The sequence below is a fragment of the Coffea arabica genome, chromosome 3c, assembly GCF_036785885.1.
Source record: "Coffea arabica cultivar ET-39 chromosome 3c, Coffea Arabica ET-39 HiFi, whole genome shotgun sequence".
NCBI classification, from domain to species: Eukaryota; Viridiplantae; Streptophyta; class Magnoliopsida; order Gentianales; family Rubiaceae; genus Coffea; species Coffea arabica.
Window position 1 is genome coordinate 10,346,891 of NC_092314.1, and position 26,885 is coordinate 10,373,775.

At 35.5% G+C, this 26,885-nt stretch overlaps 1 protein-coding gene and 1 long non-coding RNA gene across 5 annotated transcripts; both read left to right on the plus strand.

Annotated features, from left to right (window-relative positions):
- The first annotated feature begins 6,233 nt into the window (after positions 1-6,233).
- On the plus strand, positions 6,234-6,998 carry LOC113734547 (uncharacterized). Its single transcript, XM_027261133.2, has 2 exons — positions 6,234-6,404; positions 6,607-6,998. Exons 1-2 carry the CDS (start codon positions 6,314-6,316, stop codon positions 6,927-6,929), a joined length of 414 nt encoding a protein of 137 aa, XP_027116934.1. The 5' UTR covers positions 6,234-6,313; the 3' UTR covers positions 6,930-6,998.
- Positions 6,999-14,922: 7,924 nt separating this feature from the next.
- LOC140037626 (uncharacterized) lies at positions 14,923-18,478 on the plus strand. 4 transcript variants are annotated; one of them, XR_011841568.1, is made up of 5 exons: positions 14,923-15,118; positions 16,784-16,903; positions 17,410-17,443; positions 17,533-17,642; positions 18,172-18,478. It is a non-coding gene; the product is annotated as an uncharacterized lncRNA (long non-coding RNA). The 4 variants fall into 4 exon arrangements; XR_011841566.1 differs by having other exon boundaries at positions 16,784-17,443; XR_011841567.1 differs by having other exon boundaries at positions 16,784-17,443; positions 17,536-17,642.
- The last annotated feature ends 8,407 nt before the right edge of the window (positions 18,479-26,885 follow it).

The following is a 26,885-nucleotide window of genomic DNA, read 5'->3' on the forward strand; positions in this document are numbered from 1 at the left end:
TAATGAGAGTCTTATGAGTACCCGTTAGACAGACCCATGTAAGAAATCAATGTGGTAAAAAATTCAAGATAGGACAAGGCAAAAGGGTGAAGTTGGAACAAATACATCTATCTCTTTAAATGATTATTTTAAGAATATTTTATAATTTAGTGGTGAGTTTGTTACAAAATATATGGTTGTAGGGGAAGTTAGTGATATTTTTAACATTTCAAGAGTGTTAAGTGATATTAGACAAAACCTCAAGGGAGGTTTCCAAGATTATCCCTATATATGTAGCTAAAATTTGTATATCTAATGATGATGCTAATTGCCAGAATGTTTGACATAGACAATTTTTGTAGCGGTATACATTTGCCTTACCCTCAAAAGTGTTTATGGATTCTATTGACTTGTTCTTCAACTAGTACGATGCATTAAAATTTTTAAGAAAGAAAAATTTTAAAAAGGGTGTCGTCTTTGACTTGCAAGAGATTAAATCGGGGATAATTTCAAAAGCCTCTCTTAAAGTGTTTTGACAATTTCAAGAGTCTCCCTTATAATATTTAATATTATACATACCTACCATCAATGTGCAAAAGTACTCTTATACCCCCATTATATTTGCACACATATTTCCAACAAATGAAAATGAAAATAAAAATGAAATCATCACCCTTACGCCCCTCGTTCCTTTACTCTCATGACCAAATTCTCAAATATTCGCCCTATTTCTCCGCCCCCTTTTCTCTTCTCCATCCCTTACCCAACACCCCTTGAAATCTACAAATAGTCAGTGTACGCTACCTTTCCTGCTCCTTTCCCCTCTCCTTGTGGCCCTCCACCTTCATTCCTTCCCCACACCTTAGTTAATATAGTCAGATAATTTGATTTTTTTTCTTTTTCTTTTTATGAGTTTATGATGGATTTGGATATACTTGTGTCACAATCATTGTTGCACGATTAGTCGTTCATTTTGTTGAATTGGCTATATTATTTGTATTATCAAGTGGTGTTGAAGACTATTGACCAAAGCCTGCTAATTAATTAAGCAAATTTCTAGATATATACAATTGTGATGTAAGTGGCTTGTTTTTCTAAGGCTTCCTGTGCATCTACAAGTGGCGTGCCTTGTCTGAGGTTGAGTTTAGGGACCATTTGACCATTTCAAACGGCATACAAATGAAGTTATGAGATGATAATGCACAGACAACTAATCCATATTTGACCGCAAACGGATCTTCTATCCCATATCCTGTGCCACTTTCTGTCCCATTTTTTATTATATTGTTATTTCTCCTTCGTAAACGTCATGTTTTAATTTTTTTTTGTTTCCTTAAGATCCAATAACTATTAATTGAGTAACACACAAAATTTAACAAACTCAAAAAAATCAAAATGCATAAAAAATAAGATTTTTTTATGAATTTTCTGCTGTATTTTTTAATTTTCTATTATATATTACTTTTTTGAAGTTGTTGTATTTATTTTTTACTTAATTAATAGCTATTGAATCTTAAGGAAACAAAAAAAGAATTAAAACATGATATTTATGTAGAAGAAAAAGTAATATAATAAAAAGTGGGAGAGAAAGTGGCACAGGATGTGGGACAGAAAATCAGTTGCGATAACCACATATTCTTCTTGATGCCAAATACTATTAGGTGGCGTTTGGCACAGGGTATGGGGAATCAGGATTTGAAATCACATCCACTCTTGTTGTCTGGATAATGGACATGGGACTTGAAATTTTGTAATGATTTGCAAAAATCTGGCACCTCTCAGTTCTGAGTAATTTAAGAGGTTTTGACAATTCCTCCATTTGATTCCAAAATAGATTTTCTTAAACATTATTTTCATCGAATCTGCTCCCCCATCTCTACACATATCTCCTCTTCCCCCGCCAATATATCACCTTCCCCATCACTATCGGCCACTTGCTGTCCAGTAGGCAGTAGCCCACCACCCCAAATCCACTCTCCACCACTCCCGTCATCCCAACCCCACTCACCTCAGCCACCCTTATCTTTTTTCCACCCTCGGCCCATCCAACCCATCAGTCCCCAGTTTCACTGAACCTGCCAGTCAACCCTTTTGCCCCAGCTCCCCTATGGCTGATGTATACCTTCCACCTTCCACATCATGATTCAAAGTCACGGTTGCGGTCGCGGCTTGGACCGTTTCACATTGGTCTCGGCATATCGGTCACGGTCTCGGCGAGACGTGAATTTTTAAAATATTTAATATTCTAAAAATTGTAAAAAAATATGATAAATAAAAATAATTAAAAATTAGTAAAAATAATAAAAATTCAAGTTGACTTGGGATGAATCGGAGTGACTCGATGTGACTCGGCCGTTTCAATCCTTCACGGTGACGTCTCGATCTATCATGTATCTCAAAAACGTTTCATCACGGTCTCGTCTAGGGCTAGGCTGAGATGGAGACGACTTGGCCGAGACGTCTCGGTCTCGGCCGAGTCTTCGAACCATGTTCCACATAGTAGAGGCAAATATCTCAATTGTCTTAGATCTTGGGTGGTCTAGGGATTTTGGAAGTAGCAGTTGAGAACTGCCGTTCTAGGGACACGCAGACGGAATTTCCAGTGGAGAAAGGTTGGCAATGGATTAGAAATTGTTTTAAAAAAAAAATGAAATAATGTTATTTGAAATCCATTCCTCACTGTTATGCACCAAACATCGGTGATCGTACTCATCCCTCTAACCAAAACCCAGGCTGATTTTTTAATTATGATTCCAAATCCAATTGCAATTCCAAAGCTTGAACCAAACACGTAGTTAAGATTAGTGTAGCCCCAAACTGAGTGGTCCTCGCTTTCATTTCAAACTCAGCATTATTCTCAGTTCTCATCTTTCATTGTTTGACCTATTATTATATAGATGTCGTAGTATATAATACCCCCATTAAAGTCTTGGTACCTTCTTCAAAGTCTCAAATTAAGCATAGTCACAAGATTTGGTAGTATAACAGCATCAGACAAATTAATTTGCTATATGTTTTGTCATACACAGTCACATACATGCTGCCTTATTGACTTGGGAAACAAAGCTTAATGATTCCAAGTTTCCATACTTTATTATCTGGAGAAAAAAAAAAACTGGTGCAAAGTCTCTGTCATGATTAGAGATAATGATGAAAAACATATGGGATGAGCTAAATCTACTTAATAATTCCAAGTTTCCATACTTTATTGTGCGGGGAAACAAAACTAGTATAATGTCTGTGTCATAATTAGAGATTATGATGAAAAACATATGGGATGGGCTAAATTGATACCCCTATAACCTAAATCCACGCCCCTAATACATTAATAACTTGCATGATGAACATTGGTAATTTGTACTAGTAGCATTAAAAGTTATATCATATGTGAATTTAGACCGTAGGGGTGAACTAACGTAAAAATACCCAAAAGACCTTCGTGTTTAGATAGGAGATTATTTGACAAAATTACTATAACACTTTTTGTGATATGATATATGTGAGATAAAAGGATGATTAAGAAGATAAAATGGTATATTAAAAATTTTATTTGTGATCCAAGTACATAGTTTTTGGCCAAATAATAGCTATCCAAATAGACTTGATTCTACTAAATTTTAACCCATGCACATCACCGGGGAGTACAGTCAGTACATTTCATTTAAGGATAGAAAATGTGACATTTAGCTTTGACTGCTAACATACTTTGGCAGCAATGGAAGGATAGGAATGAGTTGGAATTTGAAGGGAAAGAGAAGGATGGAATTAAAGTAGTGCAAAAGGCAAGTATTGAGTGGATGGAGTTTGAGGAAGCTGGTGCAGGAAAGGAAGATAGGAGTACATCAGAAACAGATGCAGCAGATGCACGGCAAAGGGAGGAAGGAATGGAGGTAAGGGACTTGGTGGAACTTCACATTGCAACACAGAAAGCAACCGAGGGACACAAGATGGGAATTGGCGTTGTGGCCAAGCTGAATGGAACAAGAATTATAGCTGACTGGGCGCTAGTGGACAGAACTTCGTAACTGGCAATGCAAGATGAAGCTGCAGCAGTGCGATTGGCACTCATCAAAGTAAGGCAGCTTGGTTGGCACAGGATTAAAGTCATAAACGCCAATCAACATCTTATTGCCATGCTGAAAAGTGGGAAAGGAGACAATCCGAACACAGTCACGTTAGTGGAAGATATACTTGCTCTAGCTAATCTGTTTCAAATATGCTTTTTTGAAATAGGAAAAAATAGTAATATGTCTCTATGTCAAAGTATTAGTCGTTATGCTCTAAGCATATTTTTGGATGAAGAGAGAATTTGTCTCTTCTTAGTGTCATAGTACACTTTGTATAGGTGGTTGAGCCGTTGCTTAAATATTGTAAAGTTTGGTTTGCTATAAAATTCATCTATCGTTTCCGGGAAAAAAAAAAAAAAGATTAGTACAGTTGACTTTTTCATGCACTCTGAGGTGATTAGTAAAAAAAATGGAAAAAAGAAATATGAGTGTTTGTTTTATATAAATAAGTTATCAAAAAAAAGCTAATAAGATGTGATGGTGCAATGATTATTACATTGGTCTTCTATTACAAAGGTCTTGAATTCGAATCTTGATAGGTGCATTTTGCAAAACTTAAAAAAAAAAAAAAGAAGAAGAAGAAGAAAAAAAGAAGAGAAACTTGAAAACCGGTTCAATCCAGTTCAACGGTTTTCATGGGTTTAGCCGGTTTTATTGATTTTCTGACAAAGTCTAATTTAACATAGAACCGGACCGGTGCTATGGTCGGTTCGCGGTTCAATCGGTCGAATCGACCGATCCGGTCCAATTTTCAAAACACTGATTTAAAACTAGCAATAAAAAGTCACAAATTCGAGACCAAGCAAGTTGAAATTTCTAAATTCTTCGATTATATATATATATATATATATATATATATGAATTTGCCACTTTTGTGCGAAATTTGAGTAGCTTTTTAAAGATATTCTTGATTGCATTAAGTGGTTACACAATTTTTGTGCCGTAAATATATATTTTTGACGTCTGTCGACATATTTCTGGAAGTTTACAATAGAAGTCTCCGGCAAGTTTGAAACTTCCAAGTTGCGATAATGCCATTAGTTTGAAAAGTCACAGGAAAGTTTGAAACTTCCAAGTTGGATAATGCCATTAGAATATCTAATATAAATCCGGGACAGGAAATCCAAGTTGTGATAAAATATCGCGGATGGAGACATGGGGCCGGGGACGCATTCCAGAACTTTTAAAAACCAATTTTTATACTTCTTTATTTTTAAAATTAATAAATTTTTCCTATTGCCACCCCCTCCTCAAATGTAATTAATAGTAATCTTTTATGTCCCGTCTTTACTTAACTTTCACATAACATACGAACCTCTAATATCCTAAATACGGTAGTATATCAATTAAAATACTCCAAGCTAAATTATATTACGATATCACTTACAATAGATATAATATATGAAAATGAAAATACAACCGAAATAAAAAATTAAAATGACATTGATAGTCATTGTAACAGACACAACTCACAAAATGTCATTGTGACAAACACAAAAAGTTAGACCGTCTTGTTTTCAACTCTATCTATCAATCTCCAAATTCCAACTTTAAGTACACTAAGGCAAGTACCATCTTTAAGGTTTTTTGCCTTTAGAAATTCTTCTATTATTCTTTTCAATCGTCACTAATTCTCTATCTAAACAATTATTCTTAGCCATTTATTATTCTTCCTAACAACTAACTTTTATGCAATATGGTGTAAGTGATTTTTTTTATGTTATCTTACTTTAATATCAAATCAAACTTGATACTCTTGAATTCTAAGATAATTTTTGTAAAAAGTAAATTCAATAATAAGTTTCTATATAGTGAATGATAATAAAGTAATATTTTTCATTGTATAACACTCTCATTAATAAACAGCAGAATTGTATTGAATTTTATTTTAATTATTTTGCTTCAGACTTATCCTTTCACTAAAATGCTAGTTATGCTATTTTGAATTCAGCATTACAATTTGTGATACTTTCTTTGTTACATTGTTTTGTATTTCTACGCTCTCTATAGTTTACCTTCCTAAGCAAAATTTTTGACTCCGTCTGTTGGATATTCTATCACGCATGCCATCATAATTATCTTCAACGACCAACTAAATTGTGCCGTCGAAACATTTCCATGCATATTTTATCTCTCCATCTTCGTGAACCATGTCACGTAAATTTCCCTATAAATAGAGAAGAGAATGCTCCAGCTTCCTCATCCTTCTCATTGTTCTCAACCCCAATTCTTGAGTTCATAAACCAATTTGTGTGAGGAAAACAAAAATGGGTTCCAAGGCAATTCTCCTCCTATGCCTTTTGGCAGCAGTTCTGATGATTGCCTCAGAGGTGACAGCCAGGGATTTGGCCGAAAATAGTAAGCTTTCTTTTTCTTTTTCTTAAGGTGGCCGAAAATAGTTAGTAATCCATTCAAGAACTTACTCTTTCCTTTATCAACAATTTTATACCTGCAAAACATAGACGTTTTTGCACAACATGAATTCCTCAAGACGGTTTTTTTCCTTTAAAAAAAAATGTACTAACTAAATAGTTCTGCATGATCCCGTGACTATTTGCAGCCAATGCAGCAGAGAAGAGTACTGAAGGCCTGGAAGAATCCAAGTACTATGGTGGTGGTGGTGGTGGTGGTGGTGGTGGACGCGGTTGTTATGGACGCGGTTGTGGTGGTGGTGGCGGCGGCGGCGGCGGCCATTGTTATGGAGGCCATTGTGGTGGTGGCGGCGGCCATTGTTATGGAGGCCATTGTGGTGGCGGCGGCGGCGGCCATGGTTGTTACCATGGTTGCTGTGGCCACGGCTATGGAGGCTGCAGATGCTGCACATATGCTGGTGAGCCAAAGGACGCTGGTTACACTGAGCCAGAAACCAAACCGCAAAACTAATACCCAGGACGTATGGATCATGGCGCTTAAATGCCTTTGGTCCAAATTAAGAGGCTAAAAGTAATAAAATTATGTATTGTGTGATAAAAATAAGAGCTTTATCAGTGGTATCCGATTCACCATCAGGTTAATCACTGCAAATGAGGATGTACTTTTCTCAACTTCAATGAGGTGTAAACGAAATCGTATGCGTGTTTCAAGTTTCAACAGCCAGTACTTCTGCTTGGATTCACAAATATACTGACATGCTTCGTTGTCTAAATCTAAATTATACCCAAATAATTCAAGAATATTTGCAGAGAAATTTTTTACACTTCGAGGTTTCTGACGGGCTTTTGCTATACGTACAAGTTAAAATCCAATTTATACCCGTTGACTACAAGTACACAGGTCCAATTAATAGTTTAGGGCATTTAATCGGGTCGATCCCACGAGGAGCAATGTCTACAAGTACTAGGTCCAAATTTCCTCTATTATTTAGACTTACAATGAATTTGAGCAGAGAATTTATATTAACTACTACCTACAATCTGATTTAACAATTGCAAGATACAAATGGAAAAAAATTCACTAAAGACTTGAATCTAAGAATGTAGATTCCACTTATGGCACAAAAAATCCAAATGAATGAATTTAACACTTGTTACTACTCTTGTTTAACCAGAAATTCATTTCCAAAAATGCAAAATCTCATTTTCATGATAATAATGATTTAAAACAGCTTAGTTTTTCCTAATCTCTTGGTGAATAACTAATTCTGCCCTTCCTTAATTCATGAAATGTACATTAATCCACTTGAATATATTTCTATTCTCATGAACATACAACTCAAGTTCTACTCATGTTTTTTCATTGCTACTACCAATTCCCATTGAATAATAACAACTATAAACTTGTTATTGGTGATCAAATAACAACAAGTAATCAACCATGCACAAGCAAACAAGTTAATACGAGATATAACAAGTGTAAATTACATTCAATTCATATCACTTGGCCATAAGTTTCATCTACTCCCTGGATATAGAAAATTAGCCACTCATGAATGATGTAATAAACAAACTCATAACTTCATTAATGGAAAACATCTCAAGTTACAAGTACAAGAAGTATAAAGAAAAGCTTAGCCAAGTTGTTGGTGAAGCTCTCAAAATTCTACTATGTCTTGCACTAGATGATTCCAAGATGAAGTCTCCAAATGCTCCTTCAAGAACTTCTAGCTAGAGAGAAAATGTTACAAGAAGAAAAACAAGCTACGTATGGTCCCCGACCTTCTCCCTCTTGTTCTCATTAAAAGCTGATGGAAAGCTCTCTTTTTCTCCCCTCATGATTCCAAAATCTCAAATTTGTTAATAAAGTCAAAAGAAATGTTATTTTGACTTGACAGTAAGTCATATTATCCTTTTTTTGCTTCAGAAGCATGTGCCACCGAATTCTCTCACCAAATATGGCTGGAAAGTAGTGTGAAAAGAAAGAAAAACGGTTGTGCCACTTGCAGTAGAGAGAGAAAGATTCGAGGCCTTGGATCCGAGCGGTGCAGTACGATACGAGCTCGGATAAAGGCTGATCCGAGGTCCTTTTCATGTGGATCCGAGCTTGTATCGACTGACCTCGAATCCATTGCTCCAGAAGTATAGACGAGAGTTCGGATCTCTCCTCGTTGCACATGGATCCGAGCTCGGATCCGTGTGATCAATTTCCAGATTTTCAATTCCATCCTTTTTTCTTCATTTTTTTCCTAGTTTCTTTTGTACTTTATCCTCCATATGATCCTTGCTTTTTCCTTATCTCGTACATGAAGTTCATATATCAATATCCTTCAAAATATCACAAATTAAAACATTAATCCACTCATTTATCAAGATTTGAACACTTAAACAACATTTAAACAATTAGCATCAAAAGCGTTCAAATATAGCTTTAATCTTCTCAAAACATACCAAAAGTTTATGCCAAACTTGTACAAAATGTACGTTAAATATTCACTTATCAAATTCCCCCACACTTGAATCATTGCTTATCCTCAAGCAATTCACTCATAATCAGTTTCAATGATTCAAAAAGGTGAAACAATACATGTACTTTTGTCAAATTTAATTCCTCATGACTTGGAAATTAATCATTACGCCATTGTTCAAAATTGCACTAAATACTCATAATATCAAGTAAAGAAAAGATAATTATGCCCTAATTTTAACAAATTCAACTTAATCACTCATCCTGACCTAATTCACAAATAAGCAACTTTCATAGTCAATTTATAGCCTACCTCCTCCTATAATCAACTTTTTCTCTAAAATTTTACAACTAAGAGGGACTTATTCTTTCTTGATTTTACTTAAATAATGAAAATGCCTTTTGACGCGAAAATCGACGCTTTTAGGTATATTTTACTTATTTAAATTGCTACACATACTCTTAATTCAAGTACCTTTTGACATGAAAATCGACATTTGTAGATGCCAACCCCCGGTTACTCCACACAAGAATTATTGGAGTAGAACAATTTTTTTTTTAATATCACAATCAATAACTAGATATTCCCTCATTGAAAATGTATAAGAATAATTAAAGGAAGAGTATGGCTCTTTATTGACTAGATCAATCACTTACTTGTAAAATTAAGCACAAAGGAGAAATATTATTAAACATGTAAAATTATAGGCATAATTTTCCTTACTTAACCGGATATATTTTCTAAAATGCAAAAATCTTAATTGCATAATAACCAATTCCAAGTTAACTAAGGATTAAATCTTCCCAAAATACATATAACATTTCAACAAATGGAAGAATTAGACATTTCAGGTTGGAACAATTTGGCCCATAAAAGTGCAAATATTTGAGATATTTTGGCTATAATAAAATATTGGAAAAATTTTGGCAAAGTTTCCCCTTATAAATGGACAAAACTCCTTATCAACATTCCCAATTTCAAGAAAATTTTCCACATATCAATATTTCCAAACATGATTCCAACATTTCTAAACCACAATCAACTAAAATCATGCACTTCAAGACACAATCAAGGCATAAGGTAATCAAAACACAAAATACCCTCCCCCACACTTAAAATTCTCAACGTCCTCATTGGGAAAGAAGGGAAAAGAACTAGTACTCCCCTATAAAGAAGTGGTGATGCAATTTGATGCCACGAACATCACAAACAACCAAATTCTGTTCAAACTTGTGGCCCATGGGATGTGCCAATGTTAACCTCCTCCGTGGTAGGCATCGGAGAAGGTGAACGACGAATGTGAAAATGATCCTCCAAAGCGCGTAGACTCCGACCATGTCACTCTAACCGCTATGTAAGGACACGCTCCTGTTGATCAATCAGTTCCATGACTCTGGTCTCCATACAGCAGATGGCATTGAGAATCTCTTGCCACTTGGATCGCGGAGGAGGTGGTGAAGGTGGAATGGGAGGAAGTGGAGTCGGCAGTGCCTCCATTTCTTGAGCTTCTTGTCCTAGGTGAGTGTGAGGTGGAGGTTGAGCAGAGGTCGACGCTTCTCTAATGTCGCAAACCAAAGAATCTCCAAAATCCATATGAATACCCAATGACTTAAGTAACGGAGCATTGACTTCCTCGACTGCCTTAGTGATAATGGCTCGCTCGATTTCAAGAGGAACTCTTAGCTTTTCAAAAATAAGGGATAGAAGGCGAGGGAACCCAAAGCAGGTTTCGCAGGCCCTCATGCAAGCTATAGTGCGCATGTAACTGACGATGATGCTAGTGAGAGGAATACCAGTTAGCTGTCGATAGAGCTGTTAATTGAGCCGAGTCAAGCCAAGTATTTGGCTGCCGAGCTCGACTCGAGTTTAATTCGAGCTGAACTCGACTCGAGTTCGTTAGGAAAACGAGCTTTAAAATGGGTTCGAACTCGGCTCGTTAAATGTACATGTGGCTCGAGTTCGAGCTCGAGCTCGACTTGTTTATCACAAACGAGTCGAGTTTCACGAGCTCGTGCAAATTAATTTTAATAAAAACCTATAATTTTTAATTTTTATAATTTTGATTTCTAAAATGACAAATATGTCCTTCATTAACGAGTTCTAACGAGCTACTCGAGTATCAAACAAGCCGAGCTTACTCTGCTCGTTAACTAAACGAGCATGTTTCAAGCTCGAGCTCGACTCGTTAACCAAAATTAACAAGCCGAGCTCGAGCCTTAACGAGTCGAGTTCTAACGAGCTTTCGAGCTACTCGATTGACTTAACAGCTCTAGCTGCCGACCCATACCATGCATCATCTTATCCATGAAGTATAAGTCACTGTTACGGAGCTCCCTTTTTCCACTCCTTTTCGGTACCACATTAAAGGCAAAGAAATAGAAAATCAAATGGTACTTAGGCTCAAAGGAATCGGCGTATACAATGAGTTTCTTCGAATTTTCTCGCTCCCGGTATTGACCCTTAAGACGTGCCACAGCTTCTCCCACTTGCCATGGATCCCGTGCCTTAAATTCCTTGGTCAATTTAACATTTTCTTCCTCGTCCTTGAGTTTGACAAATCGAGCTACTATCTCCCGGTGGATGGCCACTCTCTTGCCTCGAACCCAAGAGACAATTAAATTCCCACTATGGTTCTGCTTGTCCTCCACATTGGCATAAAACTCCCGGTCCAAGTTGGACTAGTAATGCTTCGGCAATTTGAGTATGTTCTCCTATCCAAGTCGCTTAAATGCCGTGGAAATCTTGTAGTGGTCATCCATCTCCGGTGCCAAGTGTTTTTCAATTATGATCTCTTTATCTAAACCGGCCTCGTACCATTGTTGATTTTCAAGCGAAATGAATCGTGTGGTATCATAGTCCAGAGGTGACTCCTCACGACTAGTGAATGCTCTCTTTCGTCGTGAGCGGGGTGGCGACTCAGGTGAGAGAGATTCTTTCATTGGTGACTCCTCAGGTATTGAAGGAGTACACTCTTCACTTGAAGAAGGTGAAGGAGTATGAACACGAGCCCGTCTTGTTCAAGCCATGGTGCCTATATCAAAAACAAGATCAAACGCACATTAGAAGAATTCTAAATCCCTTGAAAATACATGACCAACAATGTTAAAAAGTGATTTGGATGTTAAAAATGATTTGAAAAAATTTCGACAGAGTTTTCCCTTGAAAAAGGACAAAACTCCCTGCCAACCATCACAATTACAAGCAAATAATCTTCTTAACACTTTCTCAAATCCACTTTTAACATTTAGAATGCTTAGTTCCAAAAGAATATCACTACGCACATAATAAATCCAAACACTTGAGAGTTAAAGCCATTTACAAGAGTGGAATAACATCTCAAAGTAAAATGGACTATTAAGGACAATGTGCTATAAATGTAAGCCTTAACATCATTTTAAAACAACATTACTCTATGCATTAGCAAAACATCCTCAATTGGAACAATTTCAATATATAGTAAGATCATCTAAGAATTACACACCACTCGGCTATACTAAATACACATTATCATCAAATTGCATAAAAAATTAGTTCCAAATCTTAAAAACAAGTGCAAATTATCCCAAAGAAGCCAAAAATTTGAAACAAAAGGTTCAATGTGCTTTAACTTAATAATTGAGAAAATTTTTACAAAAATATCACCATGTTAACCAATTTCTCAATTCTAAGCATAAAAGTGATTCTAATGACATATATTAGCACAATGTAACACAATGATAACAAGAATTTGCAATATATATGCATTACCCAAATATATAGAAAAACAACAAAAATCAAGAACTAGGAAATGTAAAATATGAAGGAAAGTTGAAAATTCTTATCTCAAGTGCTTAGGATGATGCTAGAGGATAGTAATGTTGCAAAAATGAGGAAGAAAACAGTCCAAATTCACCCCAAAATGGAAGAATTTCAGTGCGGCCCTAATTTCTGTTTTGAAGATCAAAACCCCTCAAATTGGTGTTTTTGATATGAAATTGTTGAGGGTTTATGATTACAAGAAGCTTGGGGATGTTTTTGAGGTGAAATATTGGAAGATTAATGGAGAAGATGAAAGATTAGAGAAAAAGTGCTAGGGTTCGGTGAAGAGAAAGAGAAGAAAGCTAGAAAAAATGAGGAACCGAACCCTCGGTTATCCTCATATCGCGAACCGATCCGAGCTTGGATCGGTCCCGATAGGCATCAGATCCAGTCCTTCAAAAACACAGACGAGCCATCAGATCCGACTGGATTTTGTCGGATCCGAGCTCCGATCCTTCCGTTTCTGCACTAATTGCAAAAACTGCAATTTTTTTTCAATTTTTTCTCCCCTTTCTCCAGCCAATTCCATATTGCACCTTGGACGAAATTTTATCAACTCCAACCCTCCACGCAAATGTAATATACCATAAACACAATATCTAACCTCTTAAAACACATCAAACAAATCTAAATTGCAAATTGAGGGGTAAAGTTCTTTGATCATTTTGGCACTTTTGCACTAATATGGCACCTTTAGGCATGAAATGCACATCAAATGAGTCAATGAGTGTATACCAATATATTATTACCAAAACTCACTTGAGTATAAGAATGACTCATATTAGAACTAAAAACATTTAAACACTTAAAACAAGTTCCAATATAACACTTCCCTTTTTCTTCGATTGAGCATTCACTACAAGAAATTTGGTCATCAGTGACAACATTTCTTAGTGACAACAGAAAAGTTATCACAGAATGAGGTCCTCTATCAACAACTTTGAAAGTCGTCACAAATGTCTCATAGAGCTAACTAATTAGTGACGACTTGTATTTGTCATCACAAACATATTCCCTCTAACAAGATCCAAGAGAGTCGGAGTTATTGGTGAATACTTTTAGTGACGACTTGATGAGTATCATCACTATTACTAGCTCTATTTTTTTGACAACTTTGCAATGTCGTCACTGAAGCTTGTGTACTTTCGTTACTGGCAACTCTCTGTTGTCACTATAATAATGGATAGCTTTAGTGATAATTATATGTTGTTACTAAACGATCTTAGAATTTTTACAACTTTGGCAATATATTAATATTAATATTGATTTGTTTCTAATGAAACCGTTTGACTATCATACAATTTCGAGCCTCTTGATTTTCATATGAATTCGCAATTTGACTAGTTTAGTCAAATTGGTCATATTAATTTGTCAAAGAATGACTTGTTAAAGGAAAAAGGACTAAAGAAATTTTGTAGTTAATTTCCCAATACCTGAAAAATGTTAAGCTGTAAGAGTTTGTAAATTGAACTAGTTATTAAAGCAAATAAATCCTAAACTCTTTAATTAATTAATTAAATCAATTTATTGCTTTAATTATTTATTTTTTAGTCAAAGGTAATAAATTAAATGTGAAGTTTTATGTTTGACTAATAGTAAATGAATTATTTATGAAAAAATATTTTTCCTATCTAATTGATCTTTTTTTAAATTTTTTTTAATAAGAAAGAGTTGACTTTAAGAACTACGGTATTGCAAAAGGTACTTTTTATGACAAGGTAATTTTTGACAAAAGTCTAATTCACTGCAAAAAGTCATGTTTTATGACAAGTTTCAGGTTATCGTACAATAATTTAAAGCAAGAATAGCCATCAAAATTCGTGCTTCTCAATGTAAAATAATTGAAAATACTACTGTACTATTAGGCTAAAATAATGAAAGAAACATAAATAAGTTGTAGTAATTTCACAATTTCTAGACAGTGACGTGAATATTAACATTGGATGAGCTATTTGATATCATGAAAAAGCGAACTATTTGAAGTAGAAAAATGTACATTTACCACTAGTATTAATGCAGCAAATTTCTCATCCTTTATGAATAGTTTCAAAAAGGCATAAACAAATAGAAATTAATAATATATTACTAAAATTATACTTCAACTAAAAAGTAAAACTAAAAAACTTTATTTGAAATTTTGCAACTAAACAAGAAAGGGGGGAAGCTAAGGAATTGAAATTTCATTAAAAGTGAGTAAACAAAGAAGAGGCGCGGGTGTACATAAAACACTTAGAAATCAAGACCGGCTCCTAGTACTCTTTCACTATACACTATACGCCTAACACTTAGAACCAAAATGAGTTTCTCCCTCTTCATCTCTTCATCTTTGCCAAACAAAATAGAAGAACTTCTCCTCCTTATATCTGTTGATTGATTATGGCTCTGCAGTGCTGAATCGAAGACTTCCTCTACCACCAACTCTCTACAATAGAAGGTCCGCCCTTTCTCTTTTTTCTCCTGAAATTTTTCCCAAATTTTTTGCCCTAATTAATTTTTTGCTAAAAATTTCTCTCCAATTTTTTTGGGTTTCTTTTGATTTATGGATGGAGTCATCTCCTGATTGTGGAATTTGTTTTGTTGTGGATTTCTACCCTAAAATTTTTTCCCAACTTTTTCTTATACAAGACAAGAGACTTTAGAGAGATTCGATTGTGGGTACATACCGATTTGTGATGGGCCTAGGAGGGCAAATTTAGTGTTTCATTTTTTGTGTTAGTGGGAATGGAAGAGAATTAGGAGTGATTTTGTGAATTTTTTGGTAGTAAGTGGTTGCATGCGAGGAAACTAGTTGGTAGAATGGTGTTGGGTTAAGAGGGAAATGAAAAATAGTGATTCGGGATTTAATTAAGTGGATAAGTAGCTCAAGATCTAGGTACAAGGTTTGGTGAAAATTTTTGTACTGTCAAAGATATCTTTTGTTTTGTTGAAATTTGGTTAACTGTAATGGGAATTTCACCAATAAACTATTTATTTAGTTGGAGTGTGCTTTCTCCTTCACATTGCCAAAGCGTGTATGGCCCTGTTTCTTGTTTGTTTGATTTGGAGTGGTAATTTTTTCCTATTTCCCAAAAAGGGTTCTCATTAAGAAAAAAAAGGAAAAAATAGATTTTTGTAAGATGGACTTGATGGTGGGCTTTATGATACTAACTTCAACCATTACCATACCAGTCCTTTGTGTTCCTCCTGTTGTTCTAAACATCTAAATATATAGTCAAATTTGTCACTTCACTTAATAGTTAGGTCAATCTGCATTATGTCTACCATACGAGTCCTTTGTGTTCCTATTACTGCATTATGTCACTTCACTTAAAAGATGTTGGAAATGATACAGGGAAAGGCAATTGCTATAGACCTATGTCTATCTAAACAATATTAAGTGATCATGATAATCTGCTGATTCATCGGCGGTCTTATGAACTTAAAAGAATCACTTGAAATAGTCTTGACAATAGGAAAATAGTGGAGCTGATATGGAATTAGTCACATTTTAGTTGGGTCTTAACTTGTATGCCTTGATACAAGAAAAGCTTGAGCACATTAACCTAAAATGGAAAGCCAGCTAAAAGCTTTCACAAGTTAGTTCAATTTAGTATTTACCTACTAGGAGTTTGGCTTGTTATTTGAGATTGATATATAGTGCTGCTGTAATTTCACTGTGGATAATTAACCAACTCAGATTGAATCACTTAAGAATGAGGCATGAAGTTTAAGATGAGATGACTTTATAGATAGATACATACATAGTTGTGTCTTATAGGTGGATCATGGAGTTCACCTTTGCATATTCTGAGCGGTGAAAAATTCATCCTTATCTTATTTTTCATTCAATTAATTGAGAGCTTATCAGCTCAATAGCTTTTCACTTAACTATTAGGTACTTTTTAGTCTTAGGAAAGCAAAGTTAATTTGTTACAAGTCTATACCAGAGTAAAGTGATATATGCTAAGTGGCAACTAGAACAGCTATCTATTTATTTAATGTAAATATAGCTTTGAACAGAATTTTTGTAGAAAAGTTGCATTGTAGTATAGACTTTCATGTAATTACGTATGATGCCTGACCTCTGCATAATCAATTAATCCACCGGCTTCTTGTACAGATTGGATCACTGAGTTGAGTAATTCTCTGCAATTAACTTGTCCATTTTCTGCTGTAAATTTGGCTTCAGTCAACGAGCGACTTATGGACAAGGCCTACAAAATACCATGAAGAGCAAAAGGTATTGGTACCAGGACATGCCTTGATTTGGTTTTGACAGATTAAACTAAGCACAAATAAGTTGTGCAATCCATCTATTTACTCTTAATTTCTAAAAAAGTTGTGCAATCCATCTAGCAACTTGTTTGGTCTATTTTGTCTCATTTAATCCTCTAAATGTTCTATTTTTTGCTTGTTAAAAAGACATCTCTGGAGCATAGATTATTTTGATTAGTTGAAATAATCTCTAGAGCATAGTCATCCCTAGTTAATAAAAATCATTTACAACTAGTTAGCTCAAATATAGATTACGCTTGACTAAAGTTGATTGTAATGACTATGCTTGACTATCCTTTAATTTTTGAGCAATAATGCTCTATTCAGATTGATAGTTGTAGGTATTGCTAGATCAATCTGCATATGTACAATTTGATGTGAATTAAACTCCCAAAACTTAAATTGTTTGTACTGTGATTATTAGCTTTTGCAATGATTGAAGCTACTGACATAGGCTCAATGTCTCACTAGGAGATTGTCATATAGCTGCATTTTTTACTTTAAGGTGAGTTAACACGAACTCTCTTTTTTTCCTTTTTCCTTTGTTTTTGTGATCACATGCGCACTTAATTGGAAATGACTATCCAATCTCAGCAGCAACTGATGGAAACACTTGTGAGCCAACAAACTTAGATGCAGAAACAACAGAATGAAATGCAGAGCCTGCTTAAATCTCTAAACACAACTGGAAGCTAGGCAGCAAGGTAATGACAGCACATATGCTCGTAATGCATGGCAAAACCTTTTTCTGATCATACTTTTAATAAGGTAGATTTGTAATAGTACAAATCAAGTGCAATATGAATCATGGACATAATTTTCTGCCCAATTGACTTAATGAGGGCATTTATATAGATGGTTTAATTTTGGGTAGTAAGCTAATTTAAAATAACCTTTTACGGGTTGAAGAATGAACTTAATCAAATTATTGTAGCACAGCAATTTGCAGCGAATCATTGTTTTATGTTATCCATGGCTAATTTTTATAAGTAACAATCCTTTGTCTTCAGTAGAACATATAGAATATAAATAAGTTATTGACATTACTAATACTTTAATAGCTAACTTTTGAGTTCATTTGGGATATTGTTCTTGTTATGACAATTCTCCACCTTCTTTATTCTTTTCCTTAATAATTTCCTACTCATTATTTGAGTTTGCGATAAGTAAATCTAAGATTTTTTTCCTTTTCAAAATGCTTGTTACTTACTATTGTTATACTACTTTATGCAGACAAATGCTACTATGTCAGATTTTGTGCAAAATTCACAGCTACTAAGTGGACTCAAGAAGGATGAAGATAAAGCTTCTTTTTTGGCTCGTGAAGTGTTTTGGAAGTTTTTATGACTTTTGAGGCTTGGATGCTTTTTGTAAACTTGATTGACTTTGCATGAACAATTTGGGTTACACAGTACCACTTCTATTGTAGTATTTGTAGGATGACATTGAACTTAAACATTATATTTTGGTCCTTTGTAGCATAATGGATGCTTTTAGCTATTAATTAGCAGGCCTTTTATGGTTCTTTTGATTTGATGAATTGTTGGATTCCTTTTTAGTATAATGGATGCTTTTAGATATTAATTAGCAGGCCTTATGTGGTTCTAATTTGATGTATTGTTGGATTGGTTGCTTTTAGGACAATCGTTTGTATCAGGTTTCATAGTGACAATATATTGTTACTAATCAGATTTCTCCACTAACAACAAAAAGTTGTCACTAAATAGGGTGTATAACAAAAAGGTGTATAGTGATGATAAATGTTGTCAGTAAAGAGCCATTTTTAGTGACGACTCTAAAGAGTTGTGAGTAACCAATCAATACCAACGGCAACTATGAAAAGGATTTTACTGACGACACTACTACGAGCATCATTGATAAGGTGAAATGTCGTCACTATATATGTATTTATTATTGACAAAAAATATTGTCACTAATGAATAACATTTACTGACGACATTTAATGTTGTGACTGTGTACCTTCACCGACAGAGATTCACTGACGACTTTGTGACAACTAAAATGTTGTCAGTAAAACAAGTTAGTGACGACTTTTATATTTTCTGTGATAATAATCAGTTGTCACTGATGACCAAATTTCTTGTAGTGATTTTATGATCCTCAAAGATACTCCTTTAAACTGAAAAACCTATAAAATCAATTTTATCATCAAAATCACACCAACTAATAAAACTCACAATTTTAAACATATTAAAACAAAAGAAATCATTGAGTTGCCTCCCAATTAGTGTTTTTGTTTATAGTCGTTGGCTCGACTCAAGGGTTGAACTCTCAAATTGAAGAATAATCACCCAAGTGACATATAAGTCCCTTGAGAACGATCTCACCCGCTAAGTAATCGTTGTCCATTGACCTTAAACCTTTCATTTCTTGAATTTGCCACTTCAACAGCTCCATAAGGAAATAGTTGAGTAACTTCAAATGGTCCCGACCACCTTGACTTCAATTTTCCTGGAAATAACCTCAGGTGTGAGTTGAATAAAAGTACCTTTTGCCCTACCCAAAATTGTTTAGGAATAATATGCTTGTCATGCCAATATTTGATCTTTTCTTTATAAATTTTGACATTTTCATAAGCATGTAGCCGGTGTTCCTCTAATTCACTTAACTCAAGTAGTCTCCTTCCACCTGCAAGATTAAAATCCATATTAATTGCTTTAATATCCCAATAAGCTTTATGTTCAATCTCTACAGGTAAGTGACAAGTTTTTTCATAGACTAAACGATACAGCAACATCCCTAAGGTTGTCTTGAATGCCGTTTGGTAAGCCAATAATGCATCGTCTAGTTTTGTAGCCCAATCTTTGCGTGATTTATTCACGGTTTTCTCTAGGATGAGCTTTATCTCTCGATTAGCTAACTCCGCTTGTCCGTTGGCATGAGGATGGTACGGAAGTGATGTCTTGTGCCCACAGCCATATTTAAATAATAAAGAATCAAGCTGCTTGTTACAGAAATATTTTCGTTCATCACTTACTATGGCCTTATGTATGTCAAATCTGCAAAAAATATTTTTTTTAAGAAACCGGATTACAACCTTAGAATCATTAGTAGGTGAAGTGATTGCCTCTACCTATTTAGAAACATAATCCACTGCTACTAAGATGTACTTATTATTAAAAAGACTAGGGAATGATCCCATAAAATCAATACCCCACACATCAAATAACTTAACTTCTAAAAAAGTAGTTAGGGGCATTTTATTTTTTCGAGATATATTTCCAGTTCTTTGGCATACATCACAACTTTTAACATATTCTTTAACATCTCGATACATAGTTGGCCAATAAAACCCTGATTGTCATACCTTTTGCCATAGGTTTTGAAGTGCTAAAATGACCACCTGTTTCAATGTTATGATAGTGATATAGAACATCATGTACCTCATCTTTGAGAATACATCTGCGCACCATACCATCGGTACAATCTTTATAAAATAACGGTTCCTCCCAAAAGTAATGTTTAGTATCATTTAAGAATTTTTTTTCTTTGATGGGAATTCAAATCACTTGGTAGCACTCCACTAACTACAAAGTTAACTAAGTCGGCATACCATGGTGACTTTTGAATAGCCATTAAGAACTCATTTGGAAATTATTCTTTAATGGGGAGATGGTCTTCTTGAGGCCTGTTCTGCAATCTAGAAAGATGATCTGTGACTAAGTTCTCGGATCCCTTTGTATCTTTGATCTCCAAATTAAACTCCTGCAATAATAAAATCCATCGAATTAGTCGAGATTTTGCATCTTTCTTATTTAAAAGGTATTTAAGTGCTGCATGATCGGTGTAAATGATGACTTTAGATCCCATTAAGTAAGATTTAAATTTATCCAATGCAAATATCACTGCTAGCAACTTCTTCTCTGTTGTCGCATAATTGATTTGAGCTTCATTTAGCATTTTATTTGCATAGTAAATAACATGAAGCCGCTTATTATGCTTCTGCCCAAAAACAGCTCCCACCGCAAAAATCACTAGCATCACACATCAATTCGAATGGTAAACTCCAATCCGGTGATGTTATTAAGGGTGCTGAGACAAGTTCCTTCTTCAACCTATTAAAAGCAAGTAAACAGTACTCATTAAAGTGAAAAGGAATATCTTTTGCAAGTAATTCACATAAAGGTTTGGCAATCTTGAAGAAATCATTAATAAATCGCCGATAGAATCCCACGTGTCCAAGAAAGTTTCGTATGCTCTTCACATTGGTAGGTGCAGGCATTTTCTCAATTACTTCTATTTTGACTTGATCTATCTCAATACCTTTTGAAGAGATTTTATGGCCTAGAACAATACCCTCACAAACTATGAAGTGACATTTTTTCCAATTTAGTACAAGATTTGTTTCTTCACATCTCTGCAAAATTAGATCTAAATTGTTAAGACATTGATCATAAATAGATCCAAATACAGAGAAGCCATCCATGAAGATTTCCATGATTTTCTCATTAAAGTCGGAGAAAATTGCCATCATGCAACATTGGAAAGTGGTCCGCCGTATTGCATGGTCCAAAAGCCATTCTTCGAAATGCAAAAGTGCCATAGGGACAGGTGAATGTGGTTTTCTCTTGATCTTGCAGTGCAATAACTATTTGATTGTATCTTGAAAAACCATCCAAGAAATAATAGAATTCATAATCAGTCAATCTTTCTACCATTTAATCAAGAAAAAGGTAGAGAAAAATGATCCTTTCTAGTAGCTGCATTCAGTTTTCTATAATTAATACAAACTCGCCACCCAACTACAAGTTTAGAAGGAATCATTTCATCATTTTTACCACATACTATGGTTATTTCCCCCTTCTTTGGCACTACATGAATAGGAGAAATCCAAACACTATCAGAGATTAAAAAAATTATACCTGCATCCAGCCATTTAAGGATTTCTACTCTTACCACTTCTTTCATGTTTGGATTTAACTTTCTTTGAGTCTCAACCACTGATTTAGAGTTTTCTTCCAACAAAATCCTGTGCATACAAAGAGTTGGACTAATTTCTTTGATATTAGAAATTATCCATCTTATAGCCTTTAAATGCTTCCTCAAAACGCGTAAGAGCTTGCCAAGTTGTTCCTCATTAAGTGCAGCATTGACAATCACTGGCATTGTCTCCTTTTCTCCAACAAATGCATATTTGAGGTATTTAGGAAGTGGTTTCAGTTCAAGCCGTGGAGCTTGCTCATACGATGGTGGGGGTAACCCTTTGCTCAACCTTAACTCCTCATACGCATTGCCCCTTCTGTAAGGAACTTGTGCCTGCAAATATTTAGTTATTTCTTCAACTTATTTCTCTTGCAGACCTATACCATTAAGACAAAGTTCAAGAGAGTCATCGTTAAGATTAACTTGACTCATCTCTAGTGTCAGTTTATCACATATGTCAATAGAATAAACATGATTGGTAAAAGAGGGATACTTCTCTACTTTATTCAAATCAAACTCCACTTCCTCTTCACCAATTTGGAACTTGAACTTTCCATATTTAACATCTATTATAGTTCCTGCAGTGGCCATAAATGGTCTACCAAGAATAATGGGTACATTGACATCCTTTTCCATATCTAAAATAACAAAATCAACGACGATGATGAATTTCTGCATTTTAATAAGCACATTCTCCAATATACCCATTGAATGTCTAATAGACCTATCAGCCAATTGCAAAGAAATGTTAGTACGCTTTAACTCTTTCAACCCCAATTGCATAGTCATAATTAAAGGAATCAATGAAACACTAGCACCCAGGTCACATAGTACTTTAGAGAATTCTACATTACCAATAGTGCAAGGAACTGTAAAGCTTCCTGGATCTTTCAACTTTGGTGGCAATTTGTTTGTATAATGGCACTACATTCCTCCATTAATGCAATAGTCTCACTATCTTCCAATATCCTTTTCTTAGTCATTATTTTCTTGAGAAATTTTGCATACGAAAGAATCAGCAAAATAGCATCAATAAAAGAAATATTAATATGTAATTGTTTGAAATGTTGACAAACTTCTCAAAGTTTTTGTCACTTTTTGAAGGCTTCAATCTTTGTGAAAATGGCACCAATTGAGGAATTGATGTCGTCTCTTCAATCTGTGGCTTGCTTTCATCCACCTTGCCTTTCTCTTTAATTTTCTTGTTATCCTCTCCTAACTCACTCAATTGTTTGTTTTCTCTGTTTTCATGTTCTCTTACACGTTCAATCACAAGTGGCTCACCCACTTCCTTGCCACTACGGAGGGTTATGGCCTTCACATGCTCCTTTGGGTTTATCTCAGTCTTGTTAGGTAAATCCCCTTGGTTCCGATTGTTGACCGCATTAGCTATTTGGCTTAATTGGACCTCGACATTTCTATATATATTGGTGAGTTGGTCCATCCTTCCCTCAATTCTTTCAAACCTTTAAGTCGTGGCACTAGCTATGATGAGGAGGTCGAGAGGGCTATCCAAGTGGAGCAAGTGAAGGTGCCATTGAGACCCATGACACGAGCCCGCGCGAAGAGATTGAATGAAGCACTACAAATATTGGTCCATGCAGCCCGAGCATCTAGTGGAGAGCCAAAGGCTATTGAGGGCCTCAACGAAGATAGATATGTCATCTTATTCACGGCCATTCAAGAGGATTAGCTACCCAAGATTCGGCCATGGGCCCAAGACCCATTATCAGTAGTAGAATGTAATAAAGAGATCCAACATGCCTATGGGTTGAACCTTAGTCGTTGTTAGTCTTTGGCCATTGGCTAGGCCATGTGGGCCACCTTTGTAGTCCCTACGCTGAGCTGTTACGAGGGTCTCGCTGACCGGTCAGCGAGTCGGGGGTCCAGGGGGCAACGCGCCCCTGGTGGGGGCTAGGGGGCAAAGCCCCTGGAGCCTTTGGCTAGTGGCGGCCCAAAGGGAAGCCCAAGGGCTGGCCACCTTTTCTTCAACGTTTACAAGTTTTGGTAGGTTTTGGTTACGGCTACAAATAGCCTTAAGTCGTTGTTTACATTCAGTTTTTGATGATTAATAAAATTACAATTGAGAGTTCTCTCAAGAACTTCATTGAAGCACCTTGAATATCTTAGATCTATATTTTAGGTATTCAATCGACTTATCAATTTAGGACCGCGCTAGATTGTGGCGTCTTCTACAAATATCGAGATTCGTTGACCACGTGATCAACGGGTTTAGGTGATCCGTTGCGTTTGTCGTCTTCAACGTGAGTCTCTACTTTCTAGATCCAAGTCTTTTTGTACGAGTTGCATCACATGGTTGGTGCTGTTCGTATCAAGCTAACTTTTCAATTTTATCATTTGATACATTTGCTAATTTCTCAATTGTCAATTCCTAAGTTGGTTTAGACTCCGGAAGTGGTTGTTTTCGTTAAAATTTTGGTCGATTCATTGGTTTTTGTTAGTTCCTGTAAAGATCGAAGACAACCTAAGAGGGGGTGAATTAAGTTATTTAAAAACAAGCCAAGATATGAGTCACTTTTTCTAGAACTTGCTTTCTTTTTCTAAAGGACCTCACAAATAAACAATTAATGGACTAGCACAAGTGATTGTGAGTAGAAGAAATAAGCAATATATATTGCAAGACAGTAAGTAAAGGGATAGAATGGCAGACCAAGTTTCAAACTTGACTTAAGTTTGAATATCACTTTATATACCAAGTTTCTTCAAGTTGATCAACTTACAACCAATCTCCTGTGTACAAAGGAAGGATCACTTCCTCCTTGCCTCAAGTCTCACTTAATCAAGCAAGGAAGTTTTACAATCACTCGAATAACCCTTACAAATCTACACTATTGAAGAAACCGAATCACACTTGAAAAGCTAAATGAAAATTATACAACTAAGAGTACAAATTTTCTTTTTGAAATATTCTTACACTTGAATCACTCAAGATCTGATGTAGACTTAATGTGTAAAATTATCTTGAAGTAGTTGACTATTCTCTATTTATAGGAGACCAAAAAATTCTTCAATTAATGCTGTCAACGGATAGAAGGCAGTTGAAGAGTCAATTAGCCGTTGGTGGTGTCAGACGTCCGGTACTCTGATTTTCTGCCTCCAAACGAAGATAGTGAGTTTAAGACATTTTCTTGAGATTCTTTGGACGTCCGGTCCTTCCACAATATACGTCTGAAGGGAAGATATAAATTCTTCTTCATTTCTTTCGAACATCCGGTGCTCTCAATGCATTGCGTCTGAAGTACCGCAACGTTTGTCGGACGTCTGGTATTGAGGTATTGTATGTCCGATCGAGGTCAGTGATCATAGAAGACTTGGCTTATTATTTTCGGACGTCCGAGTGTGAGTTCTTCATGCGTCTGAAGTTACTCAATGGTTGTCGGCCGTTCGATATGGTTTTTTTGTGCATCCGACAGCTATTTCAGCAATTTGTCAATCTTTTATCTTGTTTTGACTTCAGGTCTTTGACCTTATTTTTGTTCCAATTCCTGAAACAATCTCTTCAAAGAATATTAGTAACATCTAATTGTTTTATAATCATCAAAAGTTATAGACTGAGATATACAATCTCTCCCTTTTTTATAATGACAAAACATTGGATGGAACAAAAAGAAATTTAAAATTTTGATAGCAGCTCCCCCTTGCATAATGCAAGAGTATTCGCAACTCCCTCTCACTTATAGGTTCCATATCCATTTTGTGAGAATATTCGCAACTCCCCTTCACTTATAAGTTCCATATCCATTATCCATTTTCTCCCCCTTTTTGTCATTATAAAACAGCCATATGATCAATATTTGTACCAAACAGATTTGTCAACATTTAATAGGAGTTATCAAGCAGACAAAAGATATCCAACAATATCAACAACAGTATCAGTAACCATCCAAACAGGCAGTAATCAGCAAAAGCCAACCAGAATCATTCACAACAAAAGACATCCATTCATAGGAGAAACATCATAAAAGAAACATCAATTAACAGAATAGCACCAGTTTTATAGACCAATAGAAGAATTTGATCCTTAATACATAGCATACTAAAGGTTTTTCAGTGCAAAAGATGAACTATTGTCCTAATGATGATGTGCAGTGTCCTAACAGTGCTTAGATGATGATTTTAAATGATCCAGGCCTTCTCCTGGTTAGACGAAACTGCTCAGGATCCACTTGGTCTTCTTCCTCAGTCTCTTCATCATCTTTTTCAGTTGCCTCCTCAGTTATCGGAGCTTTGCCTTTATCTTTGGGCTGGGAGCTAGAAGCATATGCTTCTAGAGTGGTTTCAGTACCAGGAGTATGCTCTGTGGGTTAAGGTCTTGGCTCTTTTTGATGAGCATTTTCATTGAATTCTGGGATTGGAGGCACAAGGAGATTTCTTTTTTCAATAAAAATAGACTGCTGGGCAGGGGACATGGTCATCATGAGACCATCTTCAATGAGTAAACCATGCTGTTTGAGATCCTCAAGCAAGGAGATGACCCAGAATTGGAAGAGAGTGACTTGCTGGCTGATTTTCTAGGGTGGATGGTGAATGGAGAGACATACATGGACTGATCACGAGGAGTCCTAGGAGAGACAGGGGTTTCGTGAAGGTTCTTTCTCCTAATCTCTGCAATTATCTCCTTATAACACCATTGGCTCTCAAAAAATTTTAGATTCTTTCTTTCAAAATATGCTTGTGAGAAAACTGTTGAGGCACTGTCTTGGAGTGATTTTCCAGTAAAAGGAATTTTAAAATGGGCAAAGATAGAAGTCAGAAATTTTTCATAAGAGAGCTTCCTACGACTATCAGTGCTAATCTTGAGCAGAAATTTGCACATCACAAACCTAAAGTTAATTCTGATTTTTTCAACAAAATAGTAAAATAGATAAAGCTCAATTTTGTGGCCATCAGTGGGCACCAACAGATTTGAAATAATGGTAAAAGTGATCAAGTTCTGAGAGTTAAGATCTTCTAATCTTGCCTTAACATGAGTGTTGAAGTGC

Excerpts from the sequence above, each read along its gene's own strand:
- LOC113734547 (XM_027261133.2), top strand. The coding sequence starts at position 6,314 with ATGGGTTCCAAGGCAATTCTCCTCCTATGCCTTTTGGCAGCAGTTCTG. Across the intron at positions 6,405-6,606 it reads CAGGGATTTGGCCGAAAATA|CCAATGCAGCAGAGAAGAGT; the intron begins GTAAGCTTTCTT and ends GACTATTTGCAG.